The sequence below is a fragment of the Lepidochelys kempii genome, chromosome 13, assembly GCF_965140285.1.
Source record: "Lepidochelys kempii isolate rLepKem1 chromosome 13, rLepKem1.hap1, whole genome shotgun sequence".
In the NCBI taxonomy this organism is placed as follows: domain Eukaryota; kingdom Metazoa; phylum Chordata; order Testudines; family Cheloniidae; genus Lepidochelys; species Lepidochelys kempii.
The window spans coordinates 21238241-21263367 of NC_136392.1; the positions used below are offsets into that span (position 1 = coordinate 21238241).

The 25127-nt window shown below is 48.4% G+C and overlaps 2 protein-coding genes across 9 annotated transcripts in view; one reads left to right on the forward strand and one right to left on the reverse strand.

The window, feature by feature from the left end:
• Positions 1-12508, forward strand: part of ZHX3 (zinc fingers and homeoboxes 3) — a 68220-nt gene extending 55712 nt beyond the window's left edge. For all 5 annotated transcript variants that reach the window (XM_073309706.2, XM_073309711.2, XM_073309708.2 and 2 more), the window contains 2 exons: positions 1452-4393; positions 6730-12508. In XM_073309706.2, the coding sequence (XP_073165807.1) occupies positions 1597-4393; positions 6730-6740 (2808 nt within the window). In that variant the 5' untranslated portion in view covers positions 1452-1596 and the 3' untranslated portion in view covers positions 6741-12508. The remainder of the gene's footprint in view (positions 1-1451; positions 4394-6729) is intronic.
• Positions 12509-14842: 2334 nt separating this feature from the next.
• Positions 14843-25127, reverse strand: part of PLCG1 (phospholipase C gamma 1) — a 94757-nt gene continuing 84472 nt past the window's right edge. For 2 of the 4 annotated variants that reach the window (XM_073309730.2, XM_073309729.2), the window contains exons 27-32: positions 24770-24918; positions 21662-21776; positions 19637-19798; positions 18407-18495; positions 16795-16970; positions 14843-15453 (exon numbers count right to left, since the gene is read on the reverse strand). In XM_073309730.2, the coding sequence (XP_073165831.1) occupies positions 15411-15453; positions 16795-16970; positions 18407-18495; positions 19637-19798; positions 21662-21776; positions 24770-24918 (734 nt within the window). In that variant the 3' untranslated portion in view covers positions 14843-15410. Of the gene's footprint in view, positions 15454-16794; positions 16974-18406; positions 18496-19636; positions 19799-21661; positions 21777-24769; positions 24919-25127 lie in introns of all 4 variants that reach the window. The other 2 variants (XM_073309728.2, XM_073309725.2) reach the window with 1 other exon arrangement.

Genomic DNA, 25127 nt, shown 5'->3' on the forward strand with positions numbered 1-25127 from the left:
GAGGGGCAGAGGTGGAACCTTAGGGGAGTGGGCGCGGGGCCTGGGGCAAAGCCGGGGTTCGAGCATCATCGGCACGTGCCTATGGATGGCCATATATTTCCAAGTGACTGTGCAATCTGGAAAATACTATTTTATTCTTGTATGCAAAAATCTATATTTTCCCTTGAAAGGAATGGATATTATAATCCATGTAGAAGCTTTTGAAATTCAAATAAGTGACTTAAGTGTTGTTGATGAGAGAAGTACTGTAGGTAACAGATTGGAGAGGGGTAAGAGCAGAAATGGGCTGTTTCAGATTTGCTACCCCCCTTCTCATCTGGATCCGTTTTGGCAAATTATCCATGATGCCAGCTACCGTAGACCATTTTACTGCCGTTGGCAGGTGAGCTCAGGCATGGAGCATCCAGTGTGCCTATTGCAGACTGCACCAGATAAGAGACAAGATTGTGCCTAAAGACCTGTCCAGCCCAAGCCTTCAGCAGAATATTATCTTGATCTAGAATTACTATAACTTGTGAAGAAAAGACAACACACAGTAAGATTTAAAAAAAAAAATAAAAATGCTGAGGTGACATCTCTTTCCTTTCCGTGATCGCCTGCACCCAGGAAAACGGCCATGTGCTGTGGAGGCCTTGCACTTCCCCCAAGAACACCTAGAAGCCTTTAAATAGAGGTGTCTGAACCTTTAAAGCTACAACAGTGCGGCATTCATGGGTGCCGTGGGAGAGGGAATCTAAGAGATAAGTGTGTCCACTTCAATTGCTCTCTTGGTGAGCCATCTTCCCTTGCAACTCTAGCTGAAGACTAAACAGACCCTGTGAAGACCATGCCAGAGAAAAAAAGCAACACAAGACACTAACAAATTCTGTACAGATTTTGTGAACTACTGCAAGGACAGCCAAAGTGCAACACTATGACTGTAGCCCTACCCCTCTGCTCAGCCCTGCATCTGAAATTTCCACGTGCAAGGCCCCCTCTGGACTTAGTGCACAGTGTAGGTTCCCTGCTTACAATTACCTGCTTTCATGGGTTCCTGTTCTTGCTAGAGGTTGATAGGGCAGAGTCAGGAGAGGAGCCTGTATGAAGAAATAGTGGTGATTTGGGCCATAATGGAAGCTGGCACATGAATTACACTGTGTGGGCAAGTAAACAATAAGCAGCCAGACACAGCCCAATGTCCAAGCCCAAAAGTCACCCATCTGTGGCCCAGTATCTCAATATTATGACTGTGTATGGCTCACATATCTAATTCTCCCTTCTGCACAATCATTTGGACAAAAAGCAAAACAATCAAACTCACTATCACCAGCTTCCAAACTTTTTCAGTTAAATATTGAAATGATTTATCTTGTGAAGCAATTAAAGTACCAGAACAATTACAATCAGAATGTAAAGCGTATCTGTTATGTCTAATGCAAAGCTTAGTAACTCTTCTCTCGTCTCTTCCTCAGGTTCAATGGCAAATGTAAACATTTGTCAACATTTGAAAAATATTCCTTTGGACAGCATGGATTTGCTGGAATCTAGAGTGCAGAACACTTGCAAAGAACAGTGCTTTATTTTTTAAAGCATTAATTACCTGGATTGGTTGCAGCGATGGCCAGCAAAAGAAAATCCACAACTCCTTGCATGATACCGATAAAAACAATTGTGCTGCAGGAGATGGACTCAGATGCTGTGGAAGATGATCATGAAGGAGCTCAACAGCACGTGTCTCCTGAACCTCCGGCAGCTGGTGACGCTGTTATTAACAATAGCAGTAATAATGCAACGTTGTCTAATGGGCATCGCAGTATGATGGATGCTGATACTTACTTGTGTAAGTATTGCAATTTTGGATCTCAAGATGTTAATCATTTCTTTGGACACATGGATTCTGAGCACGTAGACTTCAGCAAAGATCCCTCCTTTGTATGTGTTGAGTGCAGTTTTCTGGCACAAAGCCACAAAGGGCTTTTGCATCACAATGCAGAGTGCCACGGTGGTGAAACTAGCTTCCTCTGGAATGTGGCTAAGCAGGATAATCATACGACAGTGGAACAAAGTATCTCTGACGCCACCAGCAACCAAGACCTTCCAGGAGATTTCTGTGAGGAGGGGGTAGATGGTCAAGCTGAAATCATCATCACCAAAACTCCCATTATGAAGATAATGAAAGGTAAGCCCGAGGCCAAAAAAATTCACATGCTGAAGGAGAATGTATCAAATCAGCCGGGTAATGAATTGGCAATGAAAGACGGTGACCATTCATTCACCAATGGGTCTTTGCCAGCCAGCCAGTCAACGGCCAGCTCAGCAAAATCATCTCACATAGTCAATGGCTCCATATTGGGAAACGTGCCTGTTTTGCAGGCAGGTGTTGCACAACTTGTGTCATTGCAGCAGCAGCCGCAGCTGCACCAGGACCTACCCACGTCCAAATCCCTTCCTAAAGTGATGATTCCTCTGAGCAGCATTCCCACGTACAATGCAGCCATGGACTCCAACAGCTTCCTGAAAAACTCTTTCCATAAGTTTCCCTACCCTACAAAAGCTGAGCTTTGCTATTTGACTGTCGTGACCAAGTACCCAGAAGAGCAACTTAAGATCTGGTTTACAGCTCAGAGGTTGAAACAAGGCATCAGCTGGTCTCCAGAGGAGATAGAAGATGCACGGAAAAAAATGTTCAACACGGTTATTCAGTCTGTACCGCAGCCCACTATCACAGTTTTAAATACACCTCTCGTTGCAAATGCCAGCAACGTCCAGCATCTCATTCAGGCAACTCTACCTGGTCACGTGGTCGGGCAACCAGAAGGAACAGGAGGGTTACTCGTTACTCAGCCAATAATGACAAATGGATTAAAAGGAAACAGCTCATCTCTCACCTTAGCAGTGACATCTATTCCCAAGCTCCAACCCGTTACGCAACACAACAATGTGTGTTCGAGCAGCGCATCAACTGTGAAGGTGGTCAACACAGCTCAGTCTCTGCTGACTGCGTGCCCGAGCATATCATCACAAGCTTTCATGGATCCCAGCATCTACAAAAATAAGAAGTCCCACGAGCAGCTGTCTGCACTGAAAGGCAGCTTCTGCAGGAATCAGTTCCCTGGCCATGCTGAAGTTGAGCGTCTGACCAAAATTACAGGCCTTACTACTAGGGAGGTTCGAAAGTGGTTTAGTGATAGGAGATATCATTTCAGGAATATGAAAGGCAGTAGAACCATGTTTGCTGGCGATAATACAATAATTATTGACTCCATGCCGGACATTACCTTCACTGTGTCACCAAAGGAGATTGACTTAACCTCTACGACAGCTGCGATGCCTGTGGCTCATCACCAAACAAGGCGACAGTCCTGGCATCAAACGCCCGACTTCACCCCAACGAAATACAAAGAGAGAGCACCAGAGCAGCTCAAGGCTTTGGAAGGCAGTTTTGCACAAAACCCTTTTCCTCCAGAGGAAGAAGTGGACCGTTTGAGGAGTGAAACAAAAATGACCAGGAGAGAAATTGATAGCTGGTTTTCAGAGAGGAGGAAAAAAAGGGTATTGGAGGAAAATAAAAAAGCAGAAGAAACGGTCCAGCAAGAGGAGGAGAATGCTGAAAATAATTGTGGAGAAGAAGACGACTCCTCAGATGAACTGAGGGTCTCAGGTGAAAATGGTTTATTAGATACCCCAAGCGGCAATCAAACTTCACTGGAGCGGAAAGTTAGTCCTATTAAAATCAATCTGAAGAAGCTCAGAGTGACTGAGTCAAATGGCAAAAATGAATTGCCAGAGGTAGGTGCAAATGATCAAGGGGACAACTGTTCTAGCAGGCCACCTACCCCCGCAAAAACCAAACTGAACTTTAAAAAAACAGCCCAACAGCGGCATTTGCTTAAACAAATGTTTGTAAAGACACAGCGACCAACAAATCAAGAATACGACACCATAGTCGCTCAGACAGGCCTGCCCCGGGCTGAGATAATTCGCTGGTTTGGGGACAGCCGGTACGGTTTGAAAAATGGCCAGCTGAAATGGTATGAGAACTACCGGCGGGGTATCTTCCCTCCAGGTTTAGCGGCGATCAGCCCAGCCAGCAAAGAGATCCTAGAGGACTGTTACAAAAAGCACAAGATGCTGCATGAAGATGACCTTCAGCGCTTGTGCGAGAGAACTCAGCTGAATGCACAGCAGGTTAGGGTGTGGTTTGCTGTAAAGGCAGATGAGGAGACCCGGGCTGTGTCTGACACGGGAAGCGAAGATCGATACTCGAGCACGGGCGAACAAGCAGGAAGCCAAAAAGGGACATGTGATGCCTGTTCGGAGGTGTCGGAGAATAGCGAATCTTGGGAGCCCAGTGGCCAGGAAGGCCATTCAGAACCCTTTGATTCATGTAGCCAGCAACCTGCAGTTCAGCTTGGTAAGAAACTGATTGATGTTTTGGCTGCTTTGCATAGCTTACCTGTTGTAAATAGGCTCATTCCAGCACCAAGAAGAGAAGTCAGAATGACACTGAACATTGACTGACTAGCAGTTGACACTTGTGGGGTTTAATGCCCAAGATTTATTGTTACGGATTTACTTGGTGGCAGCGCTGATCTGGAGGGGGTGAAAAAAGCCAGGGCATGGTTATGGTTAAACTGATTCATAAAAGAAAGTCGGGGGCAGTGGGGCAAAGGGTGCAACCCTTGCTACCCCTCTAGTCATGCTTGTGTTTTATTTAGCTCCCAGAGTTCAGACCCAGCGCTGCTGGGACATAGAACCCTATCACAGAAGTTAGGCAGGGATAAAACCAAGCAGGGAATCTAGTCCATCCTCCTCCAGCCAGGAGAGGATTGCTTGCTATGGTGTATTTTACATAGGGCGACTGACTCAGAGGCTGGAGGCCTGGCTTCTGTTTATTTCTCAGCTGTGTGCCCATCCCATCCTGCCTCCACACACACCCTTTGTACATTGCCTTAAGATCTGTGCATGGAAAACACTGTAAGCACAAAGTATATAGAGCACGGCGAGACGCGCCCGTGTGAAAGTCGGACACTGCCCTGAGGGAAGAGCACTAGGGGGCGGGGTTTCCAATGGCACTGTGTTGAGATGGCATTGGCTACCCTAACACCCCATCCAGGACTCCTCCTGGAAAACAGGGTTGCTTCTGAGCCCAACATGGATTCTTGGAAAAGGTAATCCGGGAGTTGGGAGAGTTGGCAGAGTGGGTGAGGATGCAATCTCCTTCCTCTCCCAGCAGAGCCCCAGCCATCTCCTTGAGGAGCCTCGGCAGCTGGATAGTTTTCTGTGCTAAACCTCGCTAAAGGACTGAGGCCCAGCAGATCAAGTTGAAGCCAGGCTCCTGCCTGCCACACAACTGTGCTAAGTTTAGAGGCCTTTAAAGTATTAAGTTCCAATCTTTAGTGGCTTCACACCTCCAATTTTTTTTTAAACACAATTTCTAGATGAGGGTTGGGTTTTTAAAGGGACCCTGCTCTTGTGCTGATTGAGAGGCTGATGTGGGCTTGTCTACACTTACCGGAGGATTGACGGTCAATTTAGCAGGTCTAGTGAAGACCCGCTGAATCGACCGCTGATCGCTCTCCTGTCGACTCCTGTACTCCTCCGGATCGAGACAAGTCAGGGGAGTTGACAGGAAAGCATCTCCCGTCGACACTGCTTAGTGTCGACACTGTAGCAAGTAGATCTAAGCTACTTAGCTTAGTGTCGACACTGTAGCAAGCATCTCCCGTCGACACTGTAGCAAGTAGATCTAAGCTATGTCGACTTGAGTTACGCTGTTACATAACTCAAACTGCATAGCTTAGATCGACTTTCCCCTGCAGTGAAGACACATCACCTTCATGTTGGTGCACATAACACAATTCATGTGGTGGGGTGGGGCCGAGGGGTTCAGAATGTGGGAGGGGGCTCAGGCTGGGTGCAGGGGGTGAGGGCTCCGGCTAGGAGTCCAGGCTCTGGGGTGGGGCTGGAGGCTTCGGGATGCGGGAGGAGGCTCAGGATTGGGGCAAAGGGTTGGGGTGCGGGGGGTGCTGGCTCTGAGGTGGGGCTGGGGAGGGGTTTGGGGTGCAGACAGCCCAGGGGCCACGGTGGGGAGAGAGGACTCACCCCAGCAGCTCTGGCTGGGGGAGAGGTGCCTCCCTCTGGTTGCGGCAGCTCCAGGGGGTCTGGGCTGGGCTGAGGGAGGGGCGCCTCTCCCCTGGCCACAGCACGTCCGGGGCAGGTCCATGCTTGGGCCGATGGGCAGAGGCGCCTCTCCTCGCTGCAGCCCTGAGCGGGGCTTAATAGGTGGCTGCGCAGCTTAGAGGGAACTTAGGTGCTGAGAGCCATTAGACCAAACTGTAAACCCTGTATATAATGGAAACCACTTCAAGCCAGGGGGTGCTGCAGCACCCCCAGTTCCAGCACCTATGGGGCCAGCCTCCATCTTGTTAGATCCCTAGAACAGGGTGGTCCAGAGGAGGACTCGCTTAGCTACAACAAACTTCTGCCATAGGAGGTGGCATCCTGCCAAGAGCCACAGCTGCCTGGGTGTAGCTACTGCTTCCTTCCTGCCCCCATGCAATTGCTAGCCTTCACGCCAGCCCTGTTCCTTCCTCCTCACAGCAGGATCCTGTTCTGTAGCTTCATTTTTTGATGCAACCAGCTGATGCTCAAAGAAAGATCTTCCAGCAGAAGAGGCCCCAGCGTTACGTGACGATTTTGTAAGCATGCGACGTGTATTCTGACGCTTGTGTATGTTGTGTCTTTCAGAAACAGATTGACCTTAAACTGCCTGCTCCGAAGGATCTGCGATTACATTTGAGGAGATAGTAAATCCATAGGCCTGAGACGAATCTCAGTAGCAGGGAGTGGTGTAAAAACACTGCCGTAATGAGACCTTTCAGTACAGCACATCAGAAAGGGAGAGCAAGAGAATCGGGCTCTTTGCACAGTGTCGTCTGCAGCCTAATCTAGAATCTTACACACCAGTTGGCCAGAGTAGGGCATCAGTAAGATCTTCTCACTCTTGTGATGTAGGATGCTGTTGTTTCCTTTCCAGTGGATAAACTTTCAGATTTCATATTCATATGTAGATAATGGAACCAACTATTGACATGCAGACAGCCGCCTTGACAAGCGTAATTAATTTTGGACATTGATTGTATAGATGTATTTTTTGCATAGAAATGGACTATCATGGCACAATACATTTTTATCTTCAGCTGTTTGTAATGTGTTTGTTCTCTAACGGTTGGCAGTGTTGCATATGTCCCCGACTCTTGGGTCCCTATATCAGGGAGTGGTGGCTACCATCATGAGTGAGAGTATGTGTGTCAGAGCAAGAGAGGAGAAGATCTGAGAAGCAACATGCCAGTCTTCGTTATCAAGAACAGGATGAATTCAGTGGGGTGGGTGTAGGTTTCTTTCCCTGGGGATGGGGGTGGAATAAGCTATTGTACACCCTCCAATATCCAGTGGGGGTCGGGATCCAGCAAAGGTCAGGAGATAGAGTTGGATGTAATCTGTCCCCCTACAGGCTGGAGTAATTTTATTTCTTTTACGATAGGAGATGGAATGTACCACAGCCCATTACTCTCCAAGCCTCACGTTAATTACTGAGAACTAGCACTTAATGTTTCCATCCTGCCCTAGAATCCCTTTCATTGTTTATAGAGAACAAACTGTTCTTCAGAGAACAAATACAGACAAAAATTTGGCTTTCTGCTAATGTTTCAAGCCATCATTGTCTAGTAGGACTCTATTAGGCAGGCAACCAGTTTCATAGACAGGAAGCTTGCTTGTTACACTAGTTGAATTAGTCTTGTCCCACTGTGCTAATTCTATTAACCTATCTTTATTGGTCCAGGTCACCTTCCTTAGTTCTCCAACTGTAGTCCTGTCTTTTTGTGAACGAGAATATAAATATGTTGCAAACTAATATTTAGTTATCTGGTATATTAAGTGCTCACTTAATCATATACCTTTTGAATCTGTATATGTCTAGAATGTCTTGGGCCATTACTGCTTTAAAGCAGCTTCTTTATTATTTTTGATTCTAGTGTAAGTTTTCGTAATGTGGAAGGCCTTGTTCTCAGTGGTAGGAGATATTTATTAAATGGGTGAGTTTCAAGCTCTAAGTGACTTGATCCAGTGTAAGTTTCTAAAGAGATGCTGGTATTTTTAAATCTCTTCCAGCATCTCTTCCAAAGGTAGCGTTTTATTTCTACCTTAAGTCATCTTCTTGAATAGCGTTCCCCTTTCCTCAGGCCCTTATTTAGAAGGCCTTACTATTCAGTAATTAAGATGAGTAGCTCTCTTTAGTCATAGCATCTTTTGGGAATGAAAGGACTCTAGTGGGACACCTACGCCTGTTAGTTCAGTCTGTGTCAGTTAAGAGAACCATGCTGATAGAGTAGCATTTCTCCTTATGCAGAAGACAACCTTGCAACTGTACAGGTCTCGCTAAACCTTTGTTAGAGGCATACCAGCAACAATAACCAGCCTCTCAATGGTGTGATCTCAACATTTGCATGGCTGAGCCCCTACATTCTTGCTCTGATGAGCTGAGATGTCTAGTCGACAATGGCTGCTGGAGCCTCCGTTTACATAGTCCCTGCAACTGTCATCTTGTGTACCCTGAATCATCAGGGGACGGGGAGGGAGAAGATCTAGAAACATCTAGAACTAAGGCATACTCTTGATGCTGCTGCTGGGAATCTGGTGACCCAAGAGTATGGCTGTATGTACAGCGTTAACTAAAGAGAACAAATACAGGTAAGTCATTTACTCTCTAGTGTCTATATACATGCAAGAGTATTTAACTATGCACATGTACTGTTCAAATGCGCAATTGATTCTTTACTGCATAAGATGTACATTCAAAAGGTACACTTTACCGAGTGCTATATAAATATGTTGGAAACACAGTTTGCCCCTTCAAGGTGACTTTGTTGGCGTACACTTAGAAAGAGCCATCTCCAGGCCCCTGAAGGAAATGTTCAATCATCACCCTGTGAATGGGTCTCTAAAATCTTTCTTTCCAGGCACTGGCTGAAATTTTTTGCAGCTGGATTTTAGTCCCACAGTAGCCCAGAAAACAAAAGGAAAAGTCTTGTCAGCTGAAGGGATTTTGGCCATGGTGTACCCAGAAAACCCAGCCTTGAAGGGTTAATGCTGCTAAATGCTCGTTTGTAGATGTGTAAAGACATCAGGCTATTTAGTCCCTTTTCGTTAGAGGAATTTTCAAATATGCTTCCCTGCAGCCTGACTTCCCTCAAGGCAGGCATTCCGGTGATTGGAATTGCACCTCTCCAGGCATGGTGAAGGTGGTAATGAGAAAATGGGTCTAGGATAAAGCTTCAGCACCAGCCACCAAAAGAAACCTGGTTCCTTTTTTTTTAAATCTCCCACGTGTTTATTAGCAACACATTTTTAGTTGGTATTTCCAAAAGGGTTTGTTATAAAGAAGGGAGAGCTATTGTCATCCATGGTTCATCTAACGCCTCTGTTAAATAGGTTGAAATGAAGTAGGTGCTAATACCAAAATACGTAGGGTTTAGTGCAGGACATTAGAAGTGTGCGTGCATCTGAAACAGAAACAATTGCGGACCAGCTCTTGGTCACTGTGAAGTGGTTTGACAGTCACATCAGCCACACTTCTGCACCTGGTGTTGCAGGAAATGCTGTCACAATTTTGCACCTAGACAGTATTAACTATTATCATCCTCTAACCAACAATAGTTGTCACTTAGACTAGATACAAGGAGAGAATTGAGTAGATGGAGGGGTGAGCTAGCATTTACTTATTAGGAGAGGACATCTTTAAAAACTAATTTCTCCAACTCCCTCAGCTAAAAGTGAGCCTATGTTCACTCGGCCTTGATGGTTGCACAGCTGTAAAAATCCTTTTATCTTCAGTCTTATGTTGTTGCTTCCTTCTTATGAATATTAGACTTCTGTATAGGAGGCGGGCTAGCTTAAAACCAGAAACTCAAGCGCTTAGTAACCTGCTATCCAGATTAATATCCATTCATGTCTCATTTTTAAAAAGAATCGTAAGTTTTCCTGATTCTAGGAATAGAATTGGCTTGCTAGTTAGTAGGAGCAGTGATCTGCTAGACAAAGCTCTGATTTTTGGCTAGCATTCTGGATTTTTTTTTTTAAACAGTATAAAATTTAATTATACCTGGTTCCTCAACTTAGTTCCTAGTTCCAGTTTCACAAGGGAGTCATTGGGACGGTGGCTTGGTTAGTTAGTGGTTCATGTACAGAAGGCATTTGCAGCTGCCTGCATTTGACAGTTACCTGCAGGTATCCAGCCTAACAGGTGATTGTGTTAACAATTTTGGTATGTGATCATGAATTGGAAATATACTCCGCAAGCTACACCCCTGTAACTCTTAAAGTGAAGTGTTTGAATCAGACTTAGCACCGCTAGGTGGTGGTACAGAGCATAGTTGCTTTCCCTCCCCTGCTGACCACTTGCTGCACAGCACGGCAAGGACTGGAACAGGAGAGAATGTGCCCTATCGGATTGCTTTTTGGGGGGCTAATACAGGCTGGAAAGGCTGGGGATAGCCAAATCATGGAAAACGGGGAACAAAGGGTAAAATTAGGGGATACCATAGTGATGCCCCTGGTATAAAATAGCTGGAGAGGGAAGGCTGTACAACTAATGCCCAATTTTCAAAGATACTGAGTATTCACAGTTCCCATTGGACTTCAGCTAGAGCTGTGGGCACTCAGCAATTCTGAAAATCAGGCCCCTAAATTAAGCTGAGTTCCAAACATGGCACAGCGGGATGGACACAGCCCTTTGACTCTCCATGTTTGCTTAGCCTTGCTATAATGCAGCAATCTGCAGAGAACTTGCACCTGATGTTTCAGTTATTTAAAGCAGAATGGTCTGTCCCTTCTACAGCGGCCTTTATGTGTCCTTTGCCAAGACAAATGGTTCACAGCATGAGAATCAATCAGCAAAGGCAGGGCACAATGGCAGCTGTGGTATGAAACTAAATAGTCAGGTTGGATATCTAGTTTAACGACCCTTATGTGATGGCATGACTTGCAGTGAGCGGGACAGTGACAAGACACCATATTCTCTTGTGTTTGCTGTCGGTGTCAGCACTTGACCTATAAATTCAGGAGGAGGATCTGGAAGGCTGAATAGCAGTTTCGTTTTTCCACATAGAGCAGCAATTCTTGATGATTGGAAACTTTAAAAACCTTTTCCCCAAATAAAGCTGGAGCCATTGATCAGAGAGCCTGAACAGAAAATGAAATTTTGAGGCTGGGGGTAGTTCAGATGATAAGATGTTTTTCAGAGCTTGGCACAGATCAGCATGTGAGAGATGAGAATACTGTGCCTTCGCATGGTAGTACTCATAGTTACAGTGACACTGTTAAACTCCTCTCTCTCTACTTCACAGTGAAACTGTGTTTTAAATGTTTGAAACCAGTCCCTAAGACAGGCAACCCTATTGACCTAACCTCCGGAATGGAACTTAGCATCAATTTTAATTTCTCAGCTGATTACAAAACAAACACATAAGCATCAGTTGAAGCTGCCAGCATGAAAAGGGGATTCAGTCACTCTCTTTGCCAGGGTAGTTCCTGCTGTGTCCATTACTGGCAATGGGATCTGCCAGGAATTTCAGACTAGTGCCACAAAAGCTTGAAAACAAACAGGAAAACAAATTAACGGAACTCTTCGAGATGCAGCAGGGATCTCTTACACTTGTCCCTCATTTCAGCAAAGAACGTACCACTCCACTTGGTCACTCATTTGAAGGCTGGCCTTAAGGAAACCTGTCCTGGCCTGGTAGATGGATGGCATTACCCATATGCTGTTCGCTGGTGCCAGTGAAGAGAGCTGGGTAGAAATCTGCTTGATAAAGTTGCACTTTTGCTCAGCCCCCATCTGATTATTTTTGTTAGGAATTTTGTCAGGAATTTTTCACCCCACATAGGTAGCACGGCACTAAACGTCAGGCTTTGGGAACACACTGCTTCTCATCAGACCACGCAATCACAGATGGTGTCTTGTTTAAAATCCTCCTGATGCAGAGTGACTTGGGATTCTGTGTGGATTTATCCAAAGCAAACTAGAATTGGAGCTGCAATGGGACCTTTCATAAGGGTGGCCTTGTGGCTAGGGACAGCGAACAGGCTTGGCCGTCGTCGTCTTTGTATGGGGGAGGGGGAAGTTATTTTGGATTTTTTTTAAGACCACAATTAGGAGGGCTAACATGGCACCTGTGTGAGAAGGTGATTTTTAACTTTTGATGAAGGTTTTAAAGAGAAAAACAGAAGCTGTCTGTGACTGCGGGCTATAGTTATTACTAGTGCTAGGGTCGCTTGCCCCTGCAATGGACTTTACATGCTCTTATTCTGAGGGTGAGAGCTCCCACAATGCCACTTCTGAGAAGTGAACCACAAGTTTCCCTTACTTTTGTATATGTGGAGGGGGGTGAGGGGGGTGGGGGAGGGGAGCTTGCTTGTACAGTTTGGTGAGATGAAATGAGACCTTTTCAGTTGTTCCTAAATAAAGAGCATAAAATACGAACAGGAGCAGCGTGGTGGTGTCTGTATCAGTTGGAACGGTGGGATTAAAGGGCCAGGCATGTTACCTTGTGCTTTGCCAAGAGCTCCTGCACAGCGGCTCTTCGTTACAACTCTCTTTTCAAAGCCAGTTGTTTGGGCGTGGTGAGACGTACTGCCCAGCTTTCAGCACGCGGAGTCTAACAGGGAGAGCGTGCCTAGTGGAATGGCAGCTGTGTCCTGAAGGGGGAAGCACACTTCTCAAAGGTAAGCCTCTAGGACAGACAACCCTTTGAAGTCCACGGGGATTTGGCTGCGCCAGACCATCCCTAAGCAAGGTCGCCTCAGTCCTCTGTATCTGACACACGCACTTCCAGATTTAAATCAATAAAAACTCCACTTAAATATAAAAGCAGCCATGACTTTCGATCTGCTGCCCCATTGTGTCACCAAAGCCAGAGACTTGATGGCTGAATGTAAATCAGCTTCCAGAGAGCATATGGACAGGGACAGCCTTGAAGGCAGGAGAGGGGTGTTTGGATTTTAGTTCACACTAATGTACCAGTTAGGATCACCCCAGCTAACAGCATTCAGTCTGACTGCCTTCCAATCACCACTCTGTTCCCACAAGCAACGGGTCCTGAAACACAGGGCATTAAGGTAGTATGGGCCAGTGCTGTGCATCATGGCTACTGTGGAAGATGCATTTGATTTGCCAGAATTTGTACATCACAATCTCCTAACCCTTCTCCTCTTTTTAAAAAACAAGCTTTCATTGAGACACCAGGGTCTGTGTGGCCTTCAGTACTGATGTCATCCCCCTTCCAGTGAGCCTGGCTACTCCCGAGAGTGCAGTTTGCCCAACAGAGCATGAAGACACACACTGGCAGTGCCCAACGCCCAGCAGCAATGCTGCTAGACTCCCCCACATAGACTTAAAAGAAAGTGATGGTTCCTAGGGCGCATGGGAGGGTCTCAAATGCTCAAGGACTGTCTGGGCTTCCTACTGCATTGGTCCACGGAATCAAATAACTTACGCATCGTGCACTCTTCCATCCCCCTGGAAAACAGCACGACAGAATTTCCTCAAGCAGCCTGGTCCAGGCTTTGCAGGATCCATATTCCTCTGCAGCCTTCCTAGGTGTCTTGTGTTACGTTCTCCCTGACTGTTTATCACTGTTTCAGCTATTTGTCTGCACATGTGCTCCTTGTTATAAGAACATACCACGGCATATTGTTTGCTTTGCCAATTCTCCCTACCCAGCCCCCTCTGCACAAAACACAATGAGGAAAAAGTAAGTTGAGGACTTTTATTGGACATTCTGGTCTTTAAAAGAGTGACCTGAACGCAATCCTCAGGCTGAGTGGGGAGTATGGCTCTTAAGTAACACCAGTCAAGAGTCAAACACAATATAGTGCACTGCAGTGGAGCATATAGCCTGCCTCAGGGGCTGTAGCATGGTCTGTTATCCTGCCTTGTCATTCCACCCCATGATAAATACAGTCCCTTTAGAAGGCTGGAATAACCTATCTTTCAGGCACCAGCCTAGAGAGCAGGTACGAGTTCCAGTTGTGCAATTGAGTAGCCATTTATCACTAGCCCTGGAGCAGCTGTGTTTGGAAAAGGACACATTCACTCTGCAGATCATGCAAGCGCTCGGCCAGAGTTGTTCTTCCTCTCACTCTAAAAGAACAGACAAAGCTTTGCCACCTCCAAAATAAGGGTGGCAACAACTTGTCTTAATCTCAGCTGGAGAAGCCACCAGTCAAAGCAGAATTTGCAACTGCCAGCTCCTAACCTAAACCAGAGCTACTCAGTCACGTGAGTTTCAGCAGCCTGGAGTGTTCCTTTAGAGGCAGCACTGCCAGAAACCACCAGACTGGTGGCTGCACGGCAAGTAGGAAGAAACTTCTGTGGAGCTGCACCTGCTGCCAGCAGGGCTGCATTTGGCTCAGTATCTTGTGTAGCTTCTCTGGTGAGCCTCAGCTTTCTGCACTCCATTTTCTTGCTACATGGTCAGTTGGAAATGCTCCCGCAGGGCCTCCGCAGCACACATTCCCTACCTGGTGTGCCGTTTGGATGACAGAGAGCGAGAACCCACAGTAGTTCAGACCTCATGCCTGAACTGTTTACAAGGCAACATGAGGGCAGAGAGAGAGAGCGAGAGAGAGCGAGCTCCAGGGTCTGCCTGAAGGCGTGAAAGAGACTGTCCGCAAAAACCACAGCTAGCTGCTGGCGTGAAACGCACTGAAGAGTGGCCACTAGCCCGCAAGGTGCTCTTCTGCAGTGGAGCATGAACTCGGCAGCTAGGGCAAACCTCGAGAAAGTGGAGACGTTACACACTTAACACTGACTTTTTTATTGTAATTTAAAGCTAGAGGGGCCTTGTAAACTTTGAGTTTCACTACTGGACCCAGAGGCAGAGGCTATACAGGTACTTTGATACAACAACAATAGGACTGAGGTGCATCCTGCCTGGTTCTTAGAAAGTACCTCCCTATGGGGGCATGTAAAAGGAGGGAGAAGAGGCAGGTCCCTCAAGGGAGTGGGAAACATTTACATTGAGTTAATGCTGTAAAAAGCTTCCCTACCGGCTTCTGAGCAGGGCTGGGATCTAGATTTCTCAGGACATAGGCTCAAAGTGAGTTTGTTTGATTATAGACACAGTTTTGTCTCCAGCCTTAATAGCTGACAGGCTATACACATTAATACACTTCATTATGGGCGTAGTAGTAGGAGGTGGTTGGGTGGTGGGGTTTTTTTAATTTCTCCACTCAAACACACACCAGCAGAGAAACTGGAAAAGCTGCCTGAAAGTAGGCCAAAGCAGTGACGTTTCCATAGAAACCAGTTCACAGCGTTCCGTGATAATCACAAGCACTAGAGGTGCTTTTCAGCAGGCGAAGTTGGGCTAGAGCCGGTTGTCCCCATTCACCCTGGTCCTTCGCAGTACCCTGCAGGGGAAGAGAGGAAAGGGGAGGGGCTTGAGATGAATTCTGTGGCAGGGACCTTAAGCAACTGTGCACTACTCATAACCGCAGTCACTGCAAGGTCACCTGGCTCCAGCGCTGGGCCACAGGCTGGGCTGCTAAGCCCTTATGGTCTGTCAAGCCCTTATGGTCTGTCTCAGAATTGTTCGATAGAGCTGGCAGAAACGTGTGTTTTGGGGTTTGAGAGACATTTCAGGTGTTTGAAATGTGGGCTCTGACGCTGAATGAAACCCAATTTGCTGAAGTTTCTTGGCAAATAGAAAATTTTGTTTCAGAAACACCAAAACCTTCTGGTTCCCAAATGAAACATGAAACTGACATTCTTGTCAGTTTCATGGCTGCTAGTCACTCAATATCCCTTTTACAGAGCTGCTGCTGGGGCTCCCAGGGTCTGTTGCTCTGGTGCAGCCCCATAATGTGGACTGGCCAAGGACCTCGGCTTCCAGACTCCTGGCCCAGGAGGCTGCATGGGCTGTGTGACTCCTAAGTGGGGCAGCCCGAGCCGGGAGTCTGGAAGCCCTGAGGTCTCCAGTCTGAGGGCAGTCTGCAATGGCTGGGCTTCCCCAAACCCTGTACGCCAGTCCCAGGAATTCCAGGCTCCCAGCTTTATGGAAAGGAGCCCTCAGAGACTCAGGTTAAGCCAGGACTCTCAGAGCTTTCAAGGTTCTCAGCTCCCAGCCAGGAGCCTGGTAACCCGACTCTGTGACAGGAAGCCTGGCAGAGCTGGAGTATAGCCAGCCCTGAGAGCCCCAGCTACTCCTCGCTTACTGTTAAATAGCATGAGGGCTTCCTTCCTGCCCAAGAGGCTGAATGGCAACCTGTGAGATACACACCTATCCTGCAGGCCAGGACTCTGCAGATGAACCTCGCTCCTCCACCCTTCAATATGAAATACAGGTACTTTGCAGGTACCTGACGCACCAGCGTGGGCAGAGAAGCCGCACTGCCCGCTGGGCAGGTGGGGACTTTGCTGCAACAGCCCTGACACAGGACCTACATTATGATAACAGGCTCCGGTGCCTCTCCATGAATGGTAGGATGTCCCCTGTCTTAGCTCTGCCACTAAACCAAACGCCTCCCTGGTTCGCACTGGACTCCTGGTAACTTTCTCCATGGGCTGTCGAGATCAGGGCGCTTACATTCAGACAGCATCACAGGGAGACAATACGGAAAACTGACAACTAGGCAATAGAAGCTGCACTGATTAAAATCAAGGGTAGCTTGGATCCAAGGCCATGCTTGGTTTACATTGTAGGAGCTCAAGGTAGAGAGAACAAGTCCCTTTCCAAAACTCCACTGCATTACCTTCGCTCTCGGCTGTCAAAATGGTCTGCTAGCTGCTCCCGGAAATCCTCAAATGGCTGTTGGTAGCGAGCATCGAAGGACCCTTCCCGGGCTCGGTTTGTCAGGAGCTGACTTGAAGGGTCTCCTGTCCGTTCTCGGAGGGCCGAGGCACCGAAGAGGTTAATTTCTCCATTTTCCTGCTTGAATCAGAAACCAGGGGAAGTGATTTTTAAAGCACAGCACTGGGACTGCATGCACATTCTCTACCAGGGTAACAGTGCTGCAAGGAACCAGAACTGTCTGTGTAGTTGTGCAAGCATGAAGATGGTGTGACCAAGTCAGATGTGCAAATGCGCATGCAATGGTGTGCTGATGCTCTTTAGACATCTGCCCCAATTTTAACAGACAAACACTGGCTTTAGGGCAAGATTTTGTTTTTTAAAAGACCTTCTGCTAGAAAGGGAATTACTAACCCTTCAGGCAAAACTTGTGCATGGCAGAACTACATGAACCAGCCCAATGGAGATGAGATACCAGCCTCTCTCCCTCTTCCCTGCCCTAGAGGGAATAAGTTTAGCAGCCAGCGGGGCTCCTGGGCCTGGAAGCTAGAACTATACCTGGTCAGACGGGAGGTTTAGAGTGGAGGATCCAGTGAAAACCAAATGCAGCACAGGGAGGTGTGTTCAAGCTTCGTCCTCAGAGCTCTGTTCACCCCTGCCTCCCCCCACTAGGATAAACCCAGCTCAGGCAATGCCCCTCAGGCAGAGGGGTCCACGATGTGCCATGCTTGTCTCCTGAGCAGGGGCTGCCAGTTATTCCCAGTTGTGTGGTGGGTTTCACACAGGGACCAGCTTGGAAGAATCAAGCTGGTTTGCTGTGAGAGACGAAGGGGATGTTCTGGGCTAAAGAACTACACCTCTTGAGTCTTTAGGATGGAGGAGGCCATTCAAAACCGCGCTTGTGCCGCTGTGCAGTGGGCGTGGCAGAGAAAGCCGTGGACTCTTTAACCAGCGCCAAGAGGTCGGGGCCCCATCCTTAAGAGCCACCCAGGAGATCGCATCTCCAGCACAGAGGGCGAGTCAGTGCTGACTCACAGTGGGCAGTGCCACCCTGCTTCCTGGAGCGCCAAGCTGTTCAACAGAGGTCTCTCCTCCAAGCACGGACCAGACGTACCCCGGCTTAGAAGGGAGATCTGTTGAGATGAGACGCTCAGGCTGTACAATAGCAGATGGGAAGTACGAGTAGTGAAGTGGTGAGGAAACAAGGAATCACAGTCTCACTTAGAGTGTGTGTACACTGCAGTCCGAGGCGCGAGTGCAGCATGTGCAGACAAACCCGAGCTAGCTTTGATCTCGCTAGCCCAGGTGACGACAGCAGTGAAGAAGTGGCGAGCTGCTTGAGGGTGCAGGGTGGCCTTGTACATCCGTGCTGCTGCGGTTTCGCTCGATCAAAGCTAGCTCGGGTACGTCTCCTTGTGCTGCAGTCACATCTCTCATTGCACTGCAGACATACCCTTAGTCATCAGGGGAGCTCAAAGCCTTCTGGACCAGCCAACCTTTGGTTTCTAAGCCCATCGGTGTATCTGCTCTCTTGTGTTGCGGAGAAGGACAATATTCAAGTGGACCAGCCTTACCTTGCCAGGGAAGATCTCTATTTTAACAAGCAGGGAGGCCAACTCCAGCTTCTCGCTGTAGTTGTTCTTCAACGGCACAGCTCTGTACCCTGATACAAAGAGAGCACAACCGTTACTGTGGGAAACCCAGGGAAGGGCTGGCTAACAGGGGCCATGCACAGCACAAGCAGAGCCTCATGCACACGGCCACTCCCTACTGGGCACACATCTGCTTGCTCTAATCAGCACAAAGCAGATGGGGCATTTCTTACACACCCCTGTGCAGAGGAGCCAGCACTACGTCTGTGCCCACTTAATCCTTAGGTTGAGGCTGTCAAGGAAGCTTGAGTGGTGTACAGACTTCATGCTGGCCCCTCGGCATAGGAGGTGAAATTCATCAATTTTAGGGCCAGAAGGGACTGGTCTGACCTTCTAGTGTGACCTGCATAGCACAGACCAGAGGCTCTCACCCTATATGTCCTGCATCAAGCCCATCACTTCTGTCTGAGTTACAGCATCCCTTTTAGAAAGACATCCCATCTGGATTTAAAGATTGCAAGGGATGGAGAGTCTACCATGTCCCTAGCCACATGGTTCCAATGGGTAAATACCTCTGTTAAATGTCCACCTTATTTCTAATTTGACTGTGCCTAGCTTCAGCTTCCAGGCAGTGGATCTCATTAGGCATTTTCCTGCTGGATTAAAAAGCTGCCTACTATCTGAAAAGCTCTTCCCCATTTCAAGCCCTGTGAGCATGACCCAAGGCAGCAATGGGGGCTTGTTGCACCAAGGCCACATGCTCAGAAGTAAATTGAAGGGATACAGGCCTCACCCTCCCCCCAGTGCCCTCCTGAACCCAGAAACCAAATAACTGATACATCCCTAAAGGGAGCAGGGCACCAGCGGAGCCCTCCACACAATATGCATGGCTCTGCAGTTAGGAGGCTAGGGGAGCAAAGCTCAGTCTGTTGGGTGCATCCCACGTGCAGCAGAATCCTAGTGATTTCCTATGTAGGAGGGTTTGGACACAACCCAGGAAGAGGGTAAGTTGATGGACCTGGAGCAAGGGCCGCTGGCCTACGCCATCCCCAGAAGGTGACCAGGGGACTTAGGGACAGAGGGGCAGATCAGAGGGGATGTGAGCACTGTTTTCTGCCATGCTGCCGACCCACCCTGAGACAGGTCCTTCCGCCACAAAGTCTGCGTGACAGCAGGAAGGACACACACACACGTGGAGACACACAACTTTACCGGTCTTCAAGCCTTTCACTGGGAACGTGGCCTGTGCCAAGAAATTCTCGTCACTGAACATGTCCTCCTCATACACCACGAAGCGCAGGAAGGCGAAGTCGGGATTGCTGACCTGGAAATTGAAGAGCTTCTGGGGCCAGAATGGGTTCAGGCCATTGTCCGCTATTTAAAAGCACAATCAATCAATCAATCAAAAACCAGCCCCAACATTCACTTTGTCCCCACGCTTCTCCCTGTTTGATTTCTCAGAAAAATATACTTGAAGTTTGGCTCATTTAGTGTCTGGAGTGAACCCTGGAAACTGCTCCCTTCCAGAAATCTTGTTTCCTTTGGCACATACAGATCTAACAACAATTGTCCAGGAGCTCTGGGCTTTGAGCTCTGTTTGTACAGCACCTAGCGCAACAGGGTCCTGGCCTATAACTGAGACTTCTAGGTGCTACCACAATACAGCTTTCCTTTCTAGCTGGCCTTGCAGTTAGCCTACTGTGTATTCAGGACACAAAATCAAAACATAAGAAACAGCAACCAGAGTCACCTTTGCTTGTGGAGCGCCTCAAAAGAAAGTAGCCAGCAGCAGACCAGAGGTTCTCAAAGCTATTTACAAGCATTCATTAATCATTCTGCTCAGTCAGGCAGTTCAGCGTTTATAAACCTTAGAGAGGGAAACTGAGGCACAGACAGCTCAAGTGACTTGCTCCATTTCACGCCTCAAGTCCATGGTGCAACAGGGAGTGAACCCAGGACAGTGGACACCCACTCCCCCGCTGTAACGGTTAAACAAACATTTCTTCACGCCTCCTTCGACGGTATGGCACGAAGTTCAAAACCCTGCCACTGTGCCTTGGCGTGTGACTGAGTCCAGCAAACTTGCCAGTCACCCTCAGTTCTACATTAGCTGGCATTTCAAACAAATGGCAAATCATTCAAAGAGTCTCCGAGCAGCCCAGCATGCTTTGAGGCGAGGAAGAATTCTCCTAACGCTTCCCTCAGGAGAACAAGCACCTGCAGTGTGGCATGGGTTACACTCTTTGAAGGGACAATGTCAACTGGAATTCTTTAATGTCGGCCCCTTTAAAAATAGATATTCATTTTCTGACAGTGCCCTTCCCCCCCTTTAAATAGCAAGTACTAGAATTAAAAGTTATCCCTTCAAAGGGAACACAGATAAGGGTTTCTGCTCCTCTGATGGAGGTTTCTTTGGATCTTTTCAGCCAGAGGGGCAAGTGACTCGTGGTGAATTTCATCCCAGCTGTCTATAGAGGGGAAAACCATGAAAATGGCTATCCCCGAAGTGCTCTCAATACAGAGGAAACACATTGAAATAACAGAGAAATTGTGTGTGCGTTGGGGGGGGAGGAGGGAGAGGGCAGGTTTGCTAGCTTCTTTCATTTACAGTCTTGGTCTCTACAGGAACTGTGGTGTTTGCAGGTGGAAATGTGCTTCTCACATTGACATGTCCCCCAATAGCACTGAGCTCACACCAGGCAGTACCGGAACAGAGCCCCTGCTTGGCTCAGTGAAGCTTTGAGCTATCTGCAGGGTGTGCAACGCTGCTCACCACATCAAACGGCGCCCACAGTATATTCAGGACGAATGTTTAGCATGAGCACGAGGCTTCCTAAGCCTCTCGCTGGCCCCATGCCTACAGGCTCAAAGGTGAGAGCCGCAGTAAAGTGTGTGTGTGGAGGAGGGAGGCAGAGGCAGCTAACACGAGGCAAGATCCTGGTGAAGAGCGGCAGGTCGATGTACAGACTGTGGAGAAGCCTAGCCGAACTCCTGTTAAAACTACAAAGTGCTGGGTCTTCAAGAGGAATTTCCCTCGTATTCGCTAACACACTATCTTCCCCCAGTGAAGATGCATGCCCAAGTGTCAGATCACACACCAGGGTCAATGGGAAGGGAAACTGTTTACAAACAGGGAGAAGCACATTCTATCAGGGGCTCCCTTTTCGCAGGCACAAACTGCACCCGAGATTGTTTTGCGCCCACAGCTCTATTGGGAGAGCCAACCCGGGTACTCACCCACGATCTCCGTCTTCTGTTTGGCATTGTCGTACTCCGCTCCAGACATCTCGACCTCCACAAACGGGCAAACGATCCCCCTCCCGTTTTTGGGAAGATGTCGTGCCCCAAGGATCTAGAAAAAGAAAGAAAGAATTTGAGGTAATGAGGAGAATGGAAAATTGCCTTCTGACCTGTGAATTGTCTTACACCCACTGTGTCTGACAATCTGTACTGCAAGGTGCTCCCCCTCCCCCTGCAAGCAGAACAAAGATTGACAGCCAGCCCAAAGGCAGGACCACCCTCTGCAGAACCCCAGAATGACAGCTTCCAAAGCTGAACATTATTAACTACATATACCACTATGTCGCCCAACATGGGAACCTGTAACAGAGCCCTAGGGAATAGACCAATATTCCCTAATGCAAACACACATGTTCCATGCTAATGTGGGAAAACAGAGGATAGAAGCAGTAACTTCAATTCTAGAAGTGAATCCTTCTCCAGGTGAGCCAGACTGTCAAACAGGGAAGGTATTAGAAGGCAAATTCACAGGTAAGAAGAAATTTTTCCTCTCTTCTCCCTCACCCCCGTTCAACACTCTATATTGCGGGATATGCTAAGTAGTTCTCAACCCCAGAGTGGGAGGAGGATTAAAACCGTGCGCTGAGCCTGGATTACTACTGGGGATGCACATTCAGAAGTACCCTGCTCCCAAAGCTGCATCCGAAGAAGAAAGGACATCACCCTTGAGTGTTTTGTGAATGCTGATTGTCACTAGCTGCCTGACGGATTTCTTTATGTGAAGAACCAGATCTTCTGCCAAGAGGTCGCTGAACCCCTCAGGGAGTGGGCTCTAATGCTGTCTGGTGGACTCACTCCAGAGGCTCTATTGGCTTCGACAATAGATGCCTTGATGCTTTTTTGTTGTGGAGGAGTTAGAGGCCTCCTTCCCTTTGACAATGATACAAGATGAAAAGTGCTGTGGACCTCCGATATGGCTCCATGTGCTTGAGGAAGATTTTGAGTACTCTTCTGACATCTAATATAGGCCATTCAATCTCCTAGGGGTGCTTAGTATTGGGGCAGAAAGACAGCAACCTGGGGAAACCTTGGGGGTTCTCCAGTGGAGCGGCCCTGGCTCCAACCTACAGGGAGAGGGGCACAGTACGACTGTCTGATGTGGAGGGGTAGGAATAAATGGACTGATGTGGAGTGGGGCGAGAACAACTCTGTTCCCTTGCACATCTCGCTCAGGATCACAGCAAACTTTACTGAATATAACATCCCTGAACAGCAGGATCAGCCCTATTTCTGGTCCAGAAGATAACCCTGTTACACACACTGTGGAGAATGTGGCCCAAGGGTTAATGTCACGCAGAGAGCCAAGGATACAACCCAAATGTCTCGCCTCCCAGCCCCATTCATGGAACCCACACTTCCTTCCTTTTTCATTCGACTGCAAGGTTTTATCCCTTATTAGCCAATTCAGAACCACTATCTTGGCGTGGATGACCAAGGCCCCCTCACTGGGGAGGCCATCCTGCCTTACCGGTACAGCAGATGCTACAATTGAAGGCAACCTTTCCCCAGTGCACCTGGTCTGTACAGCAGTAACTATCCTCCAGGAAGGGGAATTCCTTTTAGACCCCAAATGACATCAGGGGGTCTTTGCTCGGGAATGATGTAATATTATTATAGCTAAATGCTTAAGGACAAAGGGCACAGTGTCAGATGCCTTTACCCTTTAATAGGCCATCAGCAGCTCAGGCAAGACTCAGGGAGGGATACCATAGGGGAAAGCCATGCCTGAGGTGACCCCACGTTCCCTGTGGATAGATCTCTCGCTGGCTCTGAGGGTCAGTAGGCCCGGTAAATCTTTTGGGCATCAAACCTTCCAGGACCCAGCTTTTCTTAAGCCCCAAGGGGAATCCTCTCACTACCATGAAAAGCCTGAGAAAGCGCAATGGGTACCACCTCTTACCCCCAACATGTTTGATCCCTGCTGGGCCTCAGACGCACCCCAGGGAGTAGCTGGGCCAGTGAGTTAACAATTGCCGCTCCGTGCCTCAATTTCCCCACCTAAAATGGGGATAACGATACCGACCTGCAACACTTCGCTGAAAGGCAGCTGGGATTTAGCCCCAAATTCTCTGAGTCCCTGCTCTCTGGGAAGCTGCCTCTCTCTCCCCTGGACAATATCCTGGCTGTAGAGACCAGCTGAGCCCTGCAGGCCTCTCTTGATCTTTGTTAACCTTCAGGTCACACTGCAAAGCTAGTTTACTTCCTCAGGCTCCCGGGGGGGGGGGGGGGGGCTTTAACTGAGGGGAAGGGGAAAGCTTGCTTTGGGTTGCTTGGGAAAGATCTTTATATCTGGGGAATCGGTTCATGTCTTGCCCTACAATTTTCGCAGGCCTGGAGCAAGGGGTCATGGTGTTTTTAGTCAACCTTAATGAACCACCTGTGAGAGCATCACTCTGGCGACAAGTCGTGCGTGCGTGCATGCGTTTTCCCTCCCTCACATACACTTCTAATTGAAGCCGGAATCACACTGGTGATTGGACAGCAGCTGCCCTAGGAGTCTGTGGTCCTGCAGGGGCGGAGCACCACCTGCTGGTGACAGAAGATGGTCATTTTTCTCCTCTGCTCCTCCCTGGCAGTTCCAGGGGGTGTTTCTCTCTTCTCTCTTATGCTTCCAAGCAGACCCTGCCACTAGACTCAAGGCAGCATACTGCATCTGGGCTTGGTTCTGGCTCAAGAGTTGCTGCCCAAATCCAAATCACGCAGGTATTAACGGGGCCAGGACAAAGCCTCCCCAATAAAGAGCACGTGACAATCTGAGTGAGAAGAGGCCAGAGGATGACAGGCATAGGGGAGGAACATAATTCTCTACCAGTATCCCCAGGTAGGATTAAAAGGACTGATTCCACATGCCTCTCCCACGCAGTCAGCCAAGCCCCTCACCTCCAGCAAGGGCTCAGCCAAACCAGGAACAGAGCTGTTGGCAGATGTCCTCTACTCCCCCCACACAACAGGGTGGGGCAGTCTGGGGACCGCAGCAGGGACAGCCATTCTCTTCATAAGGGGAAAAGTAACCAGGTAATGGCAGGGCCGCAGGCCAGTACAAACCTCGATGGAGACCGAGAGCGGCTCCAGCCCGCGCACCGTGCTCTTGTCGAAGGGGTCGAAGAGGTCGTCCCGCATGTTGGCCGGCTGCAACACGTACCCACACTGGCCGCCGGACATGAACAGGGCCTGGTTCATCTGCATGGGCTTGTCTGAGAAAGACAGGCAGGGAGTGATCACTTCTACACGGACTGGCAGTCACAATCAGAGAAGTTATTGGAGTGCACAGTTCATTGCCCCAGCACCAGGATAGGCTCTGTCCCTACAGGGCACTGAATGACATGTCACCCAGCCTAGGCTTCAGTGTCCCAAGCCAGGGAGCTCCTCCACCTCTTCCCTTCTACAGCGTGGTACATCATAC